At 41.9% G+C, this 19233-nt stretch overlaps 1 protein-coding gene across 1 annotated transcript; it reads left to right on the forward strand.

Annotated features, from left to right (window-relative positions):
* The first annotated feature begins 10562 nt into the window (after positions 1-10562).
* LOC311503919 (uncharacterized protein) lies at positions 10563-17157 on the forward strand. Its single transcript, XM_084566829.1, has 5 exons — positions 10563-11057; positions 13866-13916; positions 16435-16542; positions 16650-16675; positions 16861-17157. Exons 1-5 carry the CDS (start codon positions 10925-10927, stop codon positions 16918-16920), a joined length of 378 nt encoding a protein of 125 aa, XP_084422955.1. The 5' UTR covers positions 10563-10924; the 3' UTR covers positions 16921-17157.
* Positions 17158-19233: the final 2076 nt, after the last annotated feature.

Genomic DNA, 19233 nt, shown 5'->3' on the forward strand with positions numbered 1-19233 from the left:
TTCCATTCTGCTGTTGTGGTGTATTTCGTTGTTGCTTGGCAGTTGCTCACGCTGATCATTGCTGTTTTTAGCAGTACGGCGACTTTCATTCTGACCGTGACCGTCTTCAGTTCTGTCTCTGTCTTTTTTCTCACTGCCCCTGCTATTTTTGCTACTGCTGCTGCTGCTTTTGTGCTCAGGTTTGTCACTCTTGTGTCTGTCCGCTCTGTGTTTGCTGCTGCTGCTGCTGCTGCTTTTAGATGACTTCTGGGCCTCCTCCTTCTTCATCCTTCTGTTTGCCAGCTTAATAGCTTTTAGGACTGCCTTTTCAGATTTGGGTAAGACGGCTGGTGGCTTTGGCAGCCCTGTTTGGCTGTCGTTACCGCTGTAGGTGGACCCCGAATGTTCGCTGGGAACCATTGTTACTTCAGGCTCTACCAGCCCTCCGGTGTTCACTGCCATTTCATCAGCTGTATCAGCTGCGCTGGTTGTTAAGCTCTCTACACCTTCAGATGATGGACTCACCCCAGAAAACCTATCTTCCTCCTGTGGAACAGTGAGGAAACTTCCAGCTTGGGCTTTCTTAGGGTTTTCACTTTGGAGATCTGGAGGTGAAATGAGGACAATGGGTGGAGATTGGTTTGATAAAATCTCTTTAGGTTTGAAGATTTCTGTCGGTAATAAGGTGCTACCACTGGTGACAGTTTCATTATTCAGCGTGAGTTCTGGATTTTCCTTTACGTGATTTAAATCCTCCTCTCCTCTCTCTGAACCACTCAGACTCTCTCTTGGTGACCAGGGTTGTACAGTCTTCTTCCGCTTATTAATGACAGTGTTATCTTTGACTTTAAACAAGGCAGGGATCCCCAAAGTCGGTGAGAAAGTATTAGTGGGTGACATTGTTGTTGAGCTACTTTCATCAGTTAAGTTTTGATCTCTAGTGTTATCTTGTCTTTCTTTGCTCTTGTTGCACGGTACTTCTGCCGCCTTTTGACATTTTACAACCTCTGGCTCGCTTTCATGATCACTCAAAGAATAATATTCCACTTCTGCTCTGTCTGAATCCTGCTGCGTGTTTTGCGAAAGATTCTGCAGCGTCTCGTCAACCTCGCCCGCCTCGTCCGCCTCTCCAATCAAGTTCTCCAGTGAGTGGTAAACATTAGACTCGGTCTCAGTGTTTCTGTGCAGCGCACTCTCCACGGAGAAGTAGGAGGACTTTGAGGACAAGCTGGCCTGATCAGGTGGGCTCTGATTGACGGCAGTGCCGTTTATGAGCAGCAAGGGTGATATGCTTCTGGGTATTTCACTGTGATTCTCTCCATCTACATTTACATGCTCACCAGCTCTAGTTTTTTCAGGTTTCTCTAAAGTCTTAGTAGCACTGTTATCTACCTTGATTAAATGGTCTGGTCTTAAAGGAGCCTTTCGCTTTTTCTTACACTTTTCCTGTGACTTCACTTCACTGTTTTCAGATGTGGCTGTCCTTGTGGGGCTCGTACTTATCTGCACCTTATCTGCATTATTTTCACCTGCTGTGAACTCTGGTGATAAACACATTGTATTTTCAGAATGAGAGTTGTTTGAATTTACAATGGACTCCAGTTGAACTGCATCATTTGCAGTAACTGACTCCACATTTGTGTTATTGAGCTCATTCCACCTCTCTCTATCTCTATAGGAACTGGTTTCTCTTTGACTGGGCACACCTTCTTCGCTATCTGCTTCTTTATTTGAGCATACCTGACCATTTTCAAATTCCCCATCGTTGTCAAAGACATTTTCGTCTGCCTCATCTTTCTCTTTAGAGAAGCTTCCTTCTCTCCGGCCTCCTTTTTTGCTTCTGGGAGGAACAGGAGGAGCATCTAACCTTTGGCCTTCAGTTTCATTCCTGAGGTATTCTCCACTCTCTTCAGACACCTGTCTCACTACTTGCCTGAAATTGACCTCTGAATCATCAGTTAGATTAGCATTAACATATTTAGCTTTAGTTTGCAAGAGCGCATTTAGCTCGTTGCCAGTCTTGTCCATGCCAGGCAGTGCTATCCTACCACCTGATCGGTGAGTCTCACCAAGTCTAGGTTCAGTTTGTGACAGAATCTGTCTCAGGAGATTATGGTCAGTCAAATCACTTAATCTCTCTTTTAGCTCTTTCTCTTTAGTTGTAGAGCTGCTGCTATTTTGTTTTTCCCTGCTCTCTGAGGCAGAATCTTTCCTAGCTGATTTACGTTGCTCTAACCTTGCCGCATAACTTTCCTCCCAAACGCTGTCATCCAATGTTGGATTTGCATCCTGCTCAGGGAGTTTATTCCTTCTGTTCTGCCTTTCTGAGATGATCTCTTCAAGTGCCATTTTGGCTTTGTCATAATTGTCATTTATACGTGCTTTGTTCACTATCACATTACTGTCTAGCTTTGTGAAAGTCTCTTCCTTGCTAGGCTCCTTCTCCTTCTTTGTAAATATTTCCCTCTTAGCCGACGTATTCCCTCTCATAGACAGCATGCCTCTCTTTATGTTTCGAAGTTCCCTTGAGATCAAATCATTCTTTGTCTTTGTCTCCTCATCTATGTCAATAACCCCTAGTTTGTTCCTGGCGTTCTCAAGAATACGATCGCCAAGCCTTGCTTTCCCCAGCTCTTTCAGAGCATGCAGATCATTAATTATGTGCTCGCTGTCTCTCATTTCTCTTATCTCGTCATCCGTCTCCATCCTTGTATTCACTTTCAGATTGCCTTCCTCATGCTCCTCCTCAGGTTCAGTATCCATCACTGCATATCTCTGATTTTTGATATAATTGTTCTGCCTGGATGAGAATATATGCTTGAACTTGCCTTGTTTCTGGACTAAATCATTTTCCTTTGGTGGTAAATCTATTCTTGCATCCCCTGAATCACCATTTGAGACTTTCTCAACAGTGTGTTTGTCAAGAGCAAGTTGAACGTCAGATTTTGCAAAATTTCTCATTGGGACTGGGGGAGGCTCTTTCTTGACATTACTATTTCTTCCATCCAGTTTTGCACCAGTGGCTTCATTTCTGTTTTGAGATAAAGCATTGTTGTTTTCTGGTACTGAACCATAGCTCTTGCTACTTAACGTTTTCTCATCCACTTGATTCTGCCTCAGTTCTTCTATATCTGACACAGGCTTATTGGTGCTATCTGAATGAGTTGCTGATAGAGCTTTATTTTTGGCTGCATTAATTGCTTCCCTTGCTGCTCTGATCACATCCATTGTACTCATGATCTGGCCACCAGTCTCTTTTTCCTCAGAAGCCGGCTGCGCTCCAACGTCCTTTTCTTTCGTGTCTCTCAACGGCCGCTTTGTTTTCTCGGCTACATTAGGGGGTCTTTTCCCCGCTGATGACAGCCCCTCTTTCTCAAGCGCGTGGGGTGAAATTATGGGTGAATAATCTTTGATGACATTTAAGGCATTTGGCGAAAGCTCTGTGTTTGTTGGCAGTGCGTTTGGAGAAAGTGCTTTGTTTAGCGTGAGTGGTGAAACTCCATTCGTCTCCACTGGAGGATCCATTTGTGCAGGAGTGGAGGTGCTCTGGGAGACTTGAAGATATTTCATATCACTATCAACAGGGTTGGCCTTCTTGTATAAATTCAGAGATGGATAATTTGACTTTTTAGCCATGGGGCTCTTGTTCTTTTTGGAGTTAATAAAAGGCGAGATGGGGTTCTCTTCCCCAAGACTGCTGCTGGCCTCCTTTTTGGTTTGCAGTAGATTTGATAACAAATAATCTTCTGACATAGGCCTGTCTGACTCATGCTTTGCCAGAACAACAGCTAGGGGGCCATTAGGTTCCAAATTAGGACTGCAAATTGTCAGTCCATCTTTCAAAATGGCAGGTGTGCTTAAGCCAGATGTGTTGCCCTCAGAACCAGCTGGTGCATATTTCACATGATCTGACTGAGGAGATTCTGTGCCGCCTTCCGTCTTCTCTAAAGTTTTGAATTTAGGTGGACTGTAACGGCTCTTCACCCTCTTCCTGTTGTCTTTGAGGTTGAAGAGGATGCTGGAGGCGAGTGATTTATAGCTTTCCCGCTTGACTGGAGGCTCGGGGGTCACTTTGGCCTCAGAGTGTGGTCTGAGTGGGAGGTCAAAGGCAGAGGGCGAGAGAACTCCTTGGAGGATTTCTGATGTTTCTGTCGGTTGTCTGGAGGGAATGAGGGGAGTCATCAGTTGGCAGATGCTGAATGGTGTAGAGGCCAAAGAGCTGACTTCCTCAATGGCTTTCACTTCCACAGATCTTGCTTCCTTTTTGACCAACAAAGGACCTTCCTCCACTGTTTTTGACTGATTGACTTGAGTTGCCATGACAGGCTGATTGACTGGAATAGCGCTTTTTGCCCTTGACCTGTTGCGCCTCCAGGGGGCAGCACTCCCATCCCCTACGTCCGATGAGCACCTCTTCTCAGCTGGAGTCGCTGAGGGCTTTGGCAGCACCTTCGGAGGAGGAGGAGGAGGGATGGGTTTCGGAGCAGTGGGAGGACATGGTTTAACTGTTTCTTTCTGGCATGACTGTGTCTCCTCGATATGCATAGTCTCTTTTCTATGTGCCTCAGTTAGCTCCTTGTAAAACGGCAAGTCATACCATTTAGGGATATTATCTGTTGGGAGAATAGAGGTGACTGTGTCCTCCTGGCCGAAGGGGAACCGGTTACAGTCTGTCCACATTTGGAAAGGACTATACTCACTGTGAAGGAAAAAGTTCTTGATGTTCAGTTTTTTTAGTTTGACAGTGGATTTCCCATTTTTTACCTTTGTGGATTTCCCCGAAGGAAGGCCAGCATCCTTGCCAGTTTTGTTTGATGAACCACTGCCGGACTGTTGCCGAAGCTGGTTCTTGTAATGTCTATCTGTGAGACTGCTGTGATAATCCGATGAGAATTCTGACAGCTCTCTTTGGATGCTGCGAAGCGCCGACTTATCCCACGATTCCCCATTAGAGTCCATTGTACCTCCATTTCTAATCAACATTCCCTCACAGCTCTGCTCTGTGGCACTTAATGCCTTGAGGAAGGACGACATGTGGGACATACTCTTCTTCTGCTGCTGCTGCTGTTTCCACGGCTGGGCATCATTTGTATCATTTTTGTTTTGCCCCTGTTTTTTAGATTCCTTATGATGGTTCTTTTTAAGAGGCTCCCCTGCCAGAGGTTTGTGGCAGCTGAAAGGTGAGTATCCGTACAAGAAATCGTCATTGTAGACTGCATCATCTCCAACGCAGAGACTCCGAAAGGCTCGATCGGTGAGAGTGCTGACCTCCCGGTCAGTCTCGTCCATTAACAGGTCGGTGAAGCCGTTGGGGAAGCGATGGTGGAGCATGCTTCCCACCCGATGGCTCATGTGTCTCTTTTCCACACAGCTCATGATGTCAGCAAGCGTCCTTCTGTCTTGTGCATCACCAGCCTCCTCTACAGCTGCTGCAGCCCTGGAGATCCTTCAGTTTCTTTCCAGCTCAGGATGACATCAGAGAAGTGGTTGCATATGTAAATTTCCTAAAAACAAGCCAGTGATGTCAGTGTCAGTGATTGAAATCCCAGCCGACTCAGTCACATAACATAAAGTACTTATAATTTCTGCATCTGTGCAGTCCAGAAAGTTTGATTAAAATATTTACTATAAATGGGTTTGAACTCTGCAGTTGCACCGGTGACCTTTATGTACACGACATGTGCTGGGTTTGGCCACGCTGTCACTATGCAGGCAGTAGACAAACACTTCATACCATGCGCTTGGCTATTTTGAGCAGCATACTGTGCCTTGAGCTGCGAGCACTGACACCTAAGAACAACCTATTTTTTCTTCTCATTTCTCATTAGGAAACATGAACATTTCCATTATCCATATTTGCATTTCAGAAGAAATACACTCCACACAGGAATGATAAAACACACTTTTTCAAATGTAATCAACATTAATATTTAGATAGTTTTGCCGCGAAGCTGAAGGACAATATTCTCAGCAGCAAGTTTACAGCATGGGGCACAGGAAATGCAAGTAAATCACCACATCAGTCTCAATGCCTCAGCAGCAGCTGCTCTACTGTAGCTTACTTTAGCTATCTGGGTGAGGTCTTAGAATAGATCATTAACCCATTTATATAGCCTGACCTGGGGGCATAGCCACAGACATATAACTCGTTCAACGAGCCACACAACCCTGACTGTCCTTATAAGAAGATGAAACTGGCTGAGACAAGCATAAACTTTCACTCAATCAGTGTTTGATTGTTTGTGTACATTAAAACTGAATAACTGGAGAGTAATCTCAGTTGTCCAGAAGTGTCCGTGTTCACTGTCATGGATGATCTGACAACAGCTACTTTACAACAGACATTAAGACCAATTGCAGCAGTACTATTAACGATTATTTTTGAGTTTTATTCGTGTTTATTATTATTAGAACCTAACAGGCAAATTTGCTAGAAATAATTGACTTTACTGTATATTAATGTAGATTTACAGGACGCTTAGGCTTTCCAGGACGCTTCGGTGACCAAATATCTTCAAGCTCTTATAACCAGAGATCAGTTAGCAACGGTACTTTCCCAGCATCTGCGCACTTATTTATACCCAAGGAATGAGGTAGACCAGTTATAGTATACTGTATAAAGGTGCAACCATTGAGGTTTATGTTGTACCTCATAGACGTGTATCAGTCTGTGGGGTACAACTGGTATGACAGTATGTGCCTATAACAATTTTAAAGTGTGAAAATTCCCACATGCAGTGTCCATTCATCCTTTTTTTTGGGACATTAATGTTGAGTCTACATTCATTAAGCCTTTTTTATATATATATATATATATATATATATATATATATATATATATACAGTATTCTATCCTCATAGCATTCCGTGTCATGGTAAACATCCATATATTCACACGGCTACCTCACCTTGGTGATGGGTCTTTCATGCTGAGTGGTAGCTTCCAATATAGACTTCCGATATCAAACACAAGTCCTCATTGTAGAATCCATGAATCCAGAGCGGGACAACCTGGCGAAGATACAGTGTAGTTAGCAGTTGTCAGTCACGGTAAACAATCTTTTTATGCCAAAGGTGAAGGAACAAAGAAAACTCACCAAAGTGAGTCAAGCCCTCAGATCCACGTTCAAATGCACTGTGCGGCCAGGCTCCTGATAGCGAGCGCAAAAGGTACCAAAATAGACACGCAAGTCGGTGTGGCCAAACTGAGCAGCAACAGAGGACCCAGCTAGCTAGCTCACATTGGAAAAACCAGTGGGTGTCGAGTGGCAGGGCAAAACCGGCCAGCGGAATGAAATGGACACTGTCATTGGTTATTTTTGTAACTAAGCAGTGAGGGCTAATAGGCTCCCACATGGAGCCTCTCTTCACTGTTTGGCACCTTTGAAAACATGACAGGCCCTTCCTGTCAATGGAAAAGAGGCATTGATTAGTTTAGCCTTGGGTAATACAAAGAGGTGTGGCACGTACCTGGTTACACTGTTGGCTAACATGTAGCAGCTGACTTGTTTTGCCCCTGTCACCCAGAGAAACAAGTTTTCTGATATAGTCCATTGCATCACACATTTCCAAATTAGAGCGACAGTCCCTGAAGTGGATAAGGTAGCTGGAGGCAGACGTCTGATGACTGGTATGACTATGGCGGGGTTGGGCTAATACTTGTTATTCCAGCGTTGTTTACATGGCCATGTTGTCGACATGTGTGACTGAGCAGTCTAGTTTTAGGGCTGATGCAGCTGTTGTTGCTGAGAGATTACACTGAAAGTGGAGGGGGCACTTTGTTGACTTGTTACCCTTTGTGAGTCAGAGGAAGTCAACAGACGAGGTCATATGTGATCACTGACCCTGTACATTCCCAAAATGGAGAAAGTGGAGCATTTGAGAAATACTTTGTGGTTCAGCTTGAATGATGGATCACCATCCTCTGTTTCGATCGGCCAGAAAGTGTGTTTAGAAAGCTTGAACTCACTGTTTATGTCGACCCCTTATCTGCCTGCGGCCTCAGTATCCATAGTGCTGTCCTCCGTCAAGGTGCCATTTTTAAACCTGTCTATTTTTGTCATGTTGTAATTCATAAAGTAACAACCTGCCTCTTTACTGACTGCATGTTCCAAGCTTCAGTTAATCTTTCGGACCTTGACGCTGGAGAGCATTGCTACTGGCACTGCTGCATTTGTTGTTCTTCATCTTTGTCATCTTCCTCTTTGTATTGAGCTCTGCTATGGTCTTTTCTTTTCTGATCCAGCCAAGCGTACAACCAATAAGCATTCCACCAACACATAGCACCCAGTGATGGCAGACTGTTAGCTTGTTGGAGCACTGCACCCAAGCACATCGCCCTTAACTTCCACATTGGTTTAAGTAGCATAATCCTTCTCTCTGCATAGACAGAGAGCTACACAAATTGACACAAACGTGGAACCATAAAAAGGCCCTTTTGCATCCAAACCTCCACAGCTATCCAGAAGTATTCGATTATGTTCCATCCAAAAAGTACATGATATAATGGGGGTTAAAGGGGTATGTAAACCAAAATCAAAGCCTTATAAAATGTTATTTGTACATTGTGTTGACCAGGAAACACAACCTTTCTTTTAAATTGTCAGTTTCAAATTCAAATGTTCTTCCATTCGATCCATGTGCATGCCATGTTTTATCTGAAGCTGTTTTTTGTCTCTTCAGTGGAATTAGAAATTAGAGTAGAAATAAGTGACGTGTTTTCTGTATAATCTTATAAAAGTACAGTAGTTTTAAGCACAGAGCTGCTGAGAAACCTTCAGTAATATTTCAGGCCTGTCCCAGAGCACATTTTGTCAAGGTCTTTTTATGCTAGCTAGGGCTGTTACCAATTTGGGATAGGGAGGTTCTACCAACTGGAAGAGTCAGACATGGTTCCATGGAACGTGCCAACATACTGCACCTGGTTTATGACCGTGTGGAGTATCAGAATCTAGACGGAACTAGAACTAGAACATGTTTAAATGTGTTTCTGCAGAAACATGTCACTATATGGACAGTCATGTGAACTTGTCATTTCTGCTAAAGAGGAATATACTAGTTTCTGACACCAAGGTTGTACTTACTTTAACAAAAAAATGTTACATCTAATGATATTTCTGTTGAATAAATTGGATGGGATGTTTTCTTATTTAACAGTGTTCATGGGATGTACTTATTTTTTCACATGACTTTATAGAAGAGATGTAGATTAATGTGGAATGAAGAGTTATTGAAAGGATTTCAAAAGCAGAGAGCATAGTCCAGCCCCCAAACATGTGGAATGAAGAGTTACTGAAAGGATTTCAAAAGCAGAGAGCATAGTCCAGCCCCCAAACAGTCAGGGTCCAGTCTTTGTTTATGCCGTTATGACTGACACCCACATGTGCTTTGGTTGGCTGTGAAATCAAGGGGAGCTAACAAGTAGTCTGGATCATGCTCCTTCATGCCCACTAAGAATTGGGACAAGCAGAGGGGGTATGAGGCCTTTAGGACTGTCAGGCAAATAGACCCTGGTAGGGGAACTTTAGGACAGCTGAGACAGATCAGATATAGGAGGTTAATGGGTACAAAAACCACCATGAAAGACATGAAAGGCATTCATGTCTTCATTAGAGTTTCAGTTCTGAAATACACGAGATACACACGTGTCTTTCACAGCAAAAAGCTAGCTATTATTTCCTGTGCAGAATGAAGTAGGTCACTATAGAAATGAAACCCAGTGAATGAGCACATTTGAAAGTGTTACAGACAAGAAGAATGTATTTCAGATGTAGTATTGTTCTCATTTCAGAAACAAATGCAAAAAGAGTCAAGGTTGCAGCTTCTTCTTTATGCCTCACTCAGCTGTTATTTGCCTTGTGTGAGGGAAGTGATGACAGAACCGCAATAAGAGATACCCCCGAGGTCTGACATGGAAAGGTGGCTAAACAACCAGAGAAGATCCTGGAAATGCAGTTACATAAGCATCGTGTGAACAAGTGAAGATGTCAAATGGGGATGAAAATCAGCCGCCAAAAATACTATCGACTTCATGGTATGGCCAAGGTTGAATTCGCTCCAGTCTTGTTAGAACAGAGACCTTGACTTCTAATGTTTTAATGGCAGCGATAAATCTCGTCTGCCGGGCCAATGCGGGGCCCGTAAATCTCTCAACACAAACAGCAACATTAATACCGGGCATCTAATTTTACCGAGCCACCAAGTGCCAACCGCTTAATGCTGCTCGTATGTGAGCAGCAGTATGCATTTCAAATCCAAAGTACAAACGAGATCCAAATCTGAAAAGTTAGTGCAGTCCGTGATGATGATCAAGTTTAAGAACCAAACAGCACAGCATTTCTTGTGCAACTAATACTAACAACAAGTAAAAACTTTCATGACAGGCAGACCCCTGCTGTTGTAATTACATATCCCAGAAGCCAGACCAACTTCCCCACCCATAAACTTTTTGTGGTGGAAAGTTGGTCTCGAACCACTCCGTTGGGAACTGATTATGCTCCAGTAAAGTTCTGCCAGGGTGGGCTTTATTTGGTGCTGGACAGAAGAGAAACAGCAGGTTTACCATACCTATATACAGTCAATATATACAGTCAATGAGTCATACAATGAGTTATCTGACCACAGTTGAATTGAATTTGTCTAGAATTAAATGGCTCTGGTTGGTTGTCGGACTACCCAATTCCATGCAGAGGTACGTTTTTCACTGTATTGGTTGAAACACAGTCTGTAATGAAATACAAATGCTATGCTACCAAACTTATATTGTAATAAGAATGGAGTATGGCTATACTAGGCTACTAATTATAGCCAACACATTGTTTGAAAGCAGATGTTATTAATCTGAAAAAGATCACAAACATATTCCCATTTTTTGTGAATTTGAAAGAACGAGTACACATGTACAGACACGTAATCGGCAAAGTTACGAAAGCCACAAGTTCAGGAAATGACTTTTCTTCATATGAAAGGCTCAGAGCGCTTCAAGAAGTCAGTAAACATCCCACAGAGACCAAGAGAGATGAGCACGTTTCATATGTGTGGGTGTCTGTCAGCTGTGATCAGGGCTGCCTTTATCACTGGTGAGTACAGTCAATACCACCACTTATTATCATTTCTACAAATGTCAAACAGAATGCTATCTGTTTCTAAACCAATTTTAAAAAGCTATCTAAAAGCAAACTTAAGTAATTACACTTGTAACATGCAGGGCTCTGGAAGCCACGGGAAAATGAGCTAAAATAAGCTAGCTAGATACATAGCCATGGCTAGCTTTGGCTAAAGCTACTACTAAATATTTATTGTTTACTCTGCCATTATCTGAAAAGTCAGTTTAATGAACAAATACCTTGGTAATTCAAGATTCATGAATGATGACTGATGACTAAACTCCTGCTAAAGCTAACTACCCTGCCTTAGCTGAGCTTGCTGGCATCTTAGCTTTTGTTTTGTTGTCTTCACATTCTTCATAGGTTAACCAAAGGCCAACTATCTACATTTTTAATGTTAATTAGTCAAAAAAGGCATTAAATGAAGCCATTACAACCTTTGACATGACATGACATCACCTGGACTTGTATGTGAGAACGCAAGAGCAGTCAGACTGTACATTAAAAGTACTTTATTCGACCTGCTTTGTAGTGCATACTGCATTAAATGTCCGACTGAGCCCTCCTATGAATAGGGGAGGTTGTTGTCCATAGAATTCAGTGAGTGTGTTGATGATGTTGACGATCTTATTGCCAATGAGTATTGCCAGTGCATGAAAACATGGTGGTTTGGATATAAAAAGGGCTTTACAGTCTTCTAAAATAGTATTCCTTACTTCACTGCATCTTTGTAGAAACTGGCTGTTACATGCATGCGAAGTGCATTTGTACCACTCTGTCAGTGTCATTTGTCGTGGAAGGTGGTGTTATTGTCAATCTATAAGACTTATTTTGGTAGTTTGACTTATCCTGTGAGTCAAAGCCTTAGTGAATTTTCAGGCCATGTCCATGCTCTGCTGGCTGGACGAGGCACCTTATGTAACAGGTCACACTTTGGTCACTGGAAACTTTATCTGACCCACTTGTCCATCACTCAAGACGTGTTAAGCTGAAACAACCAATAGACTGACACTCAACACACAGATTGTCTCCTGACCAGTCACAGGTTCAGCCCGAACAGCAGCCAACAGGAATCAAACTCCTGCTTATTTTATTCAGCAAGTTAGTTTACCTGCTCTTACTGAATTATGCTGAAGCTGCATTTATTGTGGTTCTCATCTGCACGCCTGCCTACAGTATCAACATGGCAGCTCTCAGAGTTACCGCAGGAATGTGACTAGAGGGTTCAAACTGTAAGATAGCCACGTGCTATGCATGTGTTCTCATTTCAGTCACCACCCTGCTGCAGTCATACCTCAGCTCAGACAGGACCACTTCACTAATTTTGGCCTCTGAAGGGACTAAGCGCCTGACTAGGAAGGAAAATTTTAATGTTTTATTGAGTATTTATTTATTGTATGGCTTCAGCTAAACAATACATACAGTAAATGCACCTCCAGGAACTTATCAAACAAGCATGATCTAAAATCCCCGACACCTTTGGGTGATCTTAATCTTGTCACTGGTTTGACCCCCTGTATGTCCACAGCTGAGGTGCCTCAAACAAGCACCTAAAAAAACTCAAACTCTTCCCTGAGCGGCTTTGCAATGCTGCCCACTGCTTCTAGTGCGCTCACTTGGATGGGTTGAATGCAGAGAACGAATTCCTTACGTGTACATACATGACAACTACAGTTCGTAAGCAAGAAGAATTTGGCCTTAGCATTTCATGCGTATATTGGTTGTATGTATAGTGTAGGTTTATAGTTGGATTGTTTCCAATAAATTTTGTTACAATAACATATTTCAGTTATTAAATTATGTGAAATTCATTTTAAAAGACGTCTGTTTGTTAAGAAATTTGACATAAAGGGCAAAATAGTTCCAAATCACCTCAATGGACGGACTTAAAGAGGAACTACTGTTTTTTACAACCTGGACCTTATTTCTGGCATAAAATATGATCGTTTACTCGCCCATGTAACTTTTGTGTTATTTGGTTTTGTTCGTCAGTTATTTACATCCGCGTATATCCTTATAGTGGGAGTGACTGGGGCACCGAAACGCAGCCTCTAAATAACACATTATCTGCCGCGAAACTCTGTTCCCCGTTGAGTACGGAGTTACCTTTTATCATCATCTGGGGTCTGTAGATTGACCTACAAACCCCGGATGATGTCATCTCTGAGTGCTGCGCGCACCCGCGACGGTCAGCTGGTTTATCTATAATTTGCTAGTTTTTTGCAACATGGCTCAATATTTTTCCGATTCTGAGGTTGTGGACAAACCACACCATTTTATGCCAGAAATAAGGTCCAGGTTGTAAAAAAAAGTATTTCCCTTTAACTGTTGAAAGTGAAACTGTCAACATACCTACACAACATGCGCATATTAAGTTAGGTCTAAACTAGCTTGCAAAATGTGTTTGTTTACTTATGTGTATGTGAATTATAGTGTGTTTAATCTACATGACCATGAATGTTGGTACTATATCTAAGCCTTGACTACTTACTTGTTACATGATTGCTCTCTGGTGTTCAAAACCAAAGGCTTGGGACAATAACTACTGCCACTGTGCCCTTCAGCAAAACATTTACTATCTCCCCAGCAGGGTTTTTAACAGCAGTGCAATGCAGGTGGTTAAAAACACTACACCACAAACTGATGGTTGTGCAAAGCGAACTGCGCACAGTGGCCTTATCTGATGGAAGCAACAGCGCCACGGAGTAATCTCCTTCCTGTTGGCCTCAACAGCGTATTTGTTTCACCTGAAAATATCAAACTGAAAACAATGTGTTACAGAGTGTCTGCTGACGAGTGTGAGAGGAGAAGATGATTCTGAAGAAGAAATAGGTAAGTAAGAGTTTATACCAAACACACACTGAGCTGATTTCATGGTAGGTTGTAACACCTTCAATTGATATTGACATCAGTAAATGTATTTAATAGTTATTTATTTTCCATGTGGAGGCTTTACAGCAAAACATTAAATTTGTAATACCCGTCAAACGATTGGCCATGTCTACGCATATGAGGGTTTTATGTCGTTTTGTACTACTTTGTACTGAGCAGAACAATGCTGAAGACATCAAAACACCCATGGATCAATGTATAAAACAAGAAAAGGCAAAATATGTTTCCCATTTTAGATTCTTTGAGAATCCACCTTCTGCTTCTATACCAGCTTTGTGCATTTGTTGGTCTCTCAAATATCTTCCTGGGGTAGTCACTTGGAGCTTTTCCAACACTCTTGTTATAAGGAGTTCCCACATATCTAGAACACTTGTTGGCCGCCTCTCCTTAATCTACTGTCCAACTCATTCTAGACATCTAAGTTTGGTTTTGGTCAGGACTGTGGATAATGTGGCATCTGTTTTTTGGTCAAAGCCCCCTCCCAAAAAAAAAAAAAAATGTAACAGAGCCTGGAGATCATTGGTTGTTGTTGCTGAAAGCTCTAAGCAGAAGGGATGAGGCAAAATCTTTTGAAATCTTTGATTATGTGTTACCTTCAAATGGCAATAAATGATCAACAGTGTCGCTAACAAAGACACTGCAGCGACATCTCAGCTCATCCTCCTTGCTTCCTGATAAGAACTACGCATGCAGATATCATCTGTTCACTGGTCTGCGTTTCACAAATACACAGCTGCTGAACCCCATAATCTCAGTTTTGTATGCCTCAAATCAGTTTTCAGCAGCTGTACAGATTAATCGATTAAGTGACTAGCATCATGATGGCAAGTCACTGATCACATGACAATACCAACACCGACAGGTGAGGAGGCCAGAGGCTGATTGTAGCAAACTAGCAGCAGTTCATCAAGTGTGTGGAAATAAAGCCCATGCTACCGTGACATGCAAAATGCGTAGTCAGTCCTGAAAAACATCAAAAGTATCACTGCAATGCACTCATCTGAAAAGATATCTGCTAATGCTAGCAGAGGAACGGTCCAAATCCTCTCAACAGCAGTCCGTTAACAACTTCACAAAATGCCCAATGGTAACAGAGAACAATTTGCTGGTGAATTCCATTGTCAAATACTGTATATTAGACTTTTAGCAGCCGTGCATAGAGAGGGCTTCAGAGAAATACCACATTTTTTTGAACCCAGCTAAACTCTCCCAACTTACAACACGCAGCCTGTTTTTATACAGGCTATACATATCTGCAGCGTACAGTATGTAGCTGTCTGGTCTCAGCATATGCATTCAAGCCATGAATATAGATTTCATTGTTGCAAAGCATTACTTTCTACTGTTTTCACATTATGTCATCAGCAACTAGTCCATGTCGACTTGACTTTAACTACATAATAGTCGACTGTAAAAAATCCGAACTCGTGCTGCCCCTACCCCTGTAGTGGCTATTTTTTGTGTTTCTTGGTCTGAGCTGTTCTTCTGCTCTGCTTTATCTGAAGCAGTACAGCCCTGAAGGCCTGACTCGCACAATCTTCTCCCAACAGCTGATGTTGAAAGGCCGAAAGATTGTTGATTTCTGAGGCTGGTAACTCTAATGAACTTCTCCGCAACAAAGGGAACTCATGGTCTTCTTTTTCCTGGGGCAATCCTCATGAAAGCCAATTTCTGCACAGTGTTAGATCTCAAGTACATTTGACAAACCTTTGAAAGTTCTTACAGTTTAGATAAGTAAAAATATGGAAGATAATTTGCTTTGTTTTATATATTACATAACCCCATGCATTCATTTATTATTCTACAATGTACAACTTATAATAGTAAAAAAGAAAAAGAAAGACAACCCTCCAATGAGTAGACATATCCAAACTTTTGATTTTGTTTAATGTATATATTGTGATTTTTGTGTCTTTTAAAGAAGGGATAAGAGGTGATACATTTTAAGTTTTTGGATCATTTTTTGGTTATAAGTAGTGTTTAACAGTAGTTATCAAGTAAAATAAGCCCACAAAGTAACAGTTGGCATGAAATCATAAAGCTGGTCTTTGCATAATTTTGTACTTTGGAATTACTCAATACTATTTTAATGTGAATTATTACTGTTGTTGTTGTTGTTAGGTCACATGTTGGTTTTTCGTGCTCATTGATCAGATATCATTGCTGGTGTCAGTGTCACAAGTGTTGCACAATACTGAAGCCTCACGCTGACCAGCAGCAACCCCCACTGCGGTGATGCAATTTGATTTGCAGAAAGTCGCATGAGACTTTCATCCTCGACAGAGTAAACAAGTTGTGAAATCAAACTTCGTTCAACTCTTGACTTTCATACACACACGCGTGCTGTTCAGCGTGGACTGAACATGAGCTGGCATTCCTCAAACGGTTGTTTGATGGTGTTGTGTTGCATCATGTTTGTCACTGGCCGCCTCACGTCCGCTGGTTGCTTTCCCTCCAGAAATCAAGTACGTATTGATCGGAGGTGGGATCGGCCTGCTCTTGGCTGCTGGGTTTCTATTGATGAAGATTTGTATCATCAGGAAACAAGTCCATGAAAACTGCACAGGTATGACGGTAGGCTGTAAGGTCGTATTAACTATTTGAACAACTTCTAACACATTTTGAATTTCTTAAGGAGGTTGTTTACAATGTGAAAGTGTTCCTCCTCTACAGATAGCAACGTGAAGAGACCTTCAGAGGTAAGATGTTAACCTTATAAAGCAGCCGCTTATTTTTATAATTAGAATTATAAGATAACAAAACTCTTTTTGTCCATTTTTATAAATGACAGCCATGGAGGATAGATATTTTGTAATGACTGAAGGAAGCATGTTTTGCGCAAAAAGAACAGCTTCCCATAACCTTTATTTACTCTCAACCGCAGCCTCACATCAGCCAATCAGAATGTCCCATGGCGGTGGTGTCATTTGACGTCCAAAGTTAAAGGTCAGGAGGAGTGATTTGCACGAGGATGTAAACCTGGCAAAAGTGGCATCTGGGTGAAGGGTCAACCAGCCGGACCGTTGTCTCGTCACCTTTTGTTGCACAAACACCAACATTGAACTCTTTTACCTTCATTCATAACCTGTATTGTCTGTATAGGGATTGTTAAAATGCTTTTTAAATTGCCTGTAGAGAGTTGTCTTGTTTAAATTGCTTAATAAATGAGTTTTTGACCTTTTAGGAGCCTGGGTGTGTGGGTGTATTTGCGCTTTTCTTCAGTCGTTACCCGGAAAAACGATGTGTCCTACTGACACACATACTGTACAAAGATAGCTTAGCACCCACTCAGCAGAAACTATCAGGAGCAGTTGACACCTTTTCCACAAGGGGGCAATATTTACCTCCAACAATCCCTGATGCTCTGAGCACCAAAGGAGCCTTGTTCTATCCTCTCACTCAGCTTCATTCTCTTGCCCGGCATAGTAAGAGATTTAAAAATACCTTGTAGCTCAAGTGCAGCACATATTTCTTTGTTCATATCACTTTTCCATCTTTCTTTAGTTTGAAGGCACAGTGTTTCCCACCTCCAGACCATATGATCTTTATCATCCGGATTACGACTCTTGGTCCGTTGCCAAGTCGGCGAGGCTGCCTTTTCCAACCTTGAGATAGATGAAGAAGAACCAATAAAAACGCTCTCTAATATCCTGGTAATCGTAAATGCAAATGTGGAATAATAACCAACAGATGTAGTCACTGCTGAAGTCCTGCTATTTACTAGAGTCACTGTACTAAATCTGTTAACTGTTAAAGCTGCTATAGTTGTTATCACAACATCCGTCATAAAATTATCAGCAATTGTTTGCTGTTCTTTTCAGCTCCACTGGCCATTGGAGCATCTCTTAGGTCATTGTTTTGGTTTCAGTGCCTCTTAGCTTTACAGTTTTGGTTCATTCTTTTGGCTCTCGTTTACGTGATTTCCAGATGGGGAACATAAGTCTTTTCAGAAAAAGACAATAAAAACGCAGCCACTGGAAGATGAGAACCTAAAGTCAAAAAGACATATATTTCCCTCGGGGGATGGTGGAGACCGAAGACAGAGCTAATGAATACTGGCCTGACGTGTGTGCTGGATTAATAAATGGACAACAGCTAGTGAACATGTTCACTCTATCCCTTCCCCTATTGTTCACTTGCCAGAAAATACTACTGCTTTACAGCAATATTAATCAGTATTTTATTTATTTTTTTCATTAGGGATTTCAAAGTCAGTACTTAATGCTAACGTGAATTCCTTTAAACAGCGTAAACGGCAACAATTAACATGTGATTAATGCACAAACATATTGTTATTCCGACCTTTTTTAAGGTCAGGTAGTTATATGGCACAGGGACAGTAATCCCTTAAGAATCAGAAGAAGAAAGCAAGCGGAAAAAAACAAGGAGAAACCGATAGACATTAGTCTTTCTAAGTCCTTCCAGATGGCTCTCTCAACAAGAACAAAGTCGTCTGGCTTTACTGTTGATGTGAACTGAGTTATGAACTGAGCAGGGTGATGAGATGTTGGTAAAAGTAATACAAACTGGAAAAATACGTGAAAAATGATATCAGGTACATGTGATTAATATGCGTCAACGCAGACCAACTATGCAAATCATGTGATTAATGTTTTGAGTCTATTACCAGCCCTAATCATTGCCAGATCAAACAACTACTTATAATATCAAGTGTTTCAATGTTGTTTAATGGCATACATCCTCCAAACCTCTGTAAAAGCTAACAAAATACCTATCTATTTATCTCAGGAGCAGGTGGAGACCGAATAATATGTTAAGTTTAGCTTGTTTGGGAGTTTGTCTTCCTCCATCAGAACAATCCTTTGCTGCAGCTTCGAGGTTCAACTCATATGTTTTGCTTACTTTCCAGCCAGTTGTATTGAGTAGATGACTGAGGAAAACATGTTTTTATCTTCAAATTCATTTTTCTGATGTACAACATAATTGTGCACAGAATTGAAAACCAGTAGTTAAAAAGCATGAGCCATGACTGTCTTTCGAGCTCCAATTTGGGGAATCCAACACCACATTTTACCCCGACTCCTGAAGTTTATAGAGCTTTGATAAAGCGGGGACGTCTTTGTCAGGGGAACGTTGGTGTTTGTCAAACTGTCGCCAGACTAGGAGCACTTAAGGGGCCCCTGCCGGCAGACGCCTTTATCTGTAAATCAAACGTGTCCCAGATTTCCACAGCAGTGCTCTCAAATGTTTGATAAAAGCCAGGGAAATGTCCTGGAAAGCCGACAGACCGCTGTAG

Source organism: Chelon labrosus (assembly GCF_963514085.1).
Source record: "Chelon labrosus genome assembly, chromosome: 19".
Classification (NCBI taxonomy): domain Eukaryota; kingdom Metazoa; phylum Chordata; class Actinopteri; order Mugiliformes; family Mugilidae; genus Chelon; species Chelon labrosus.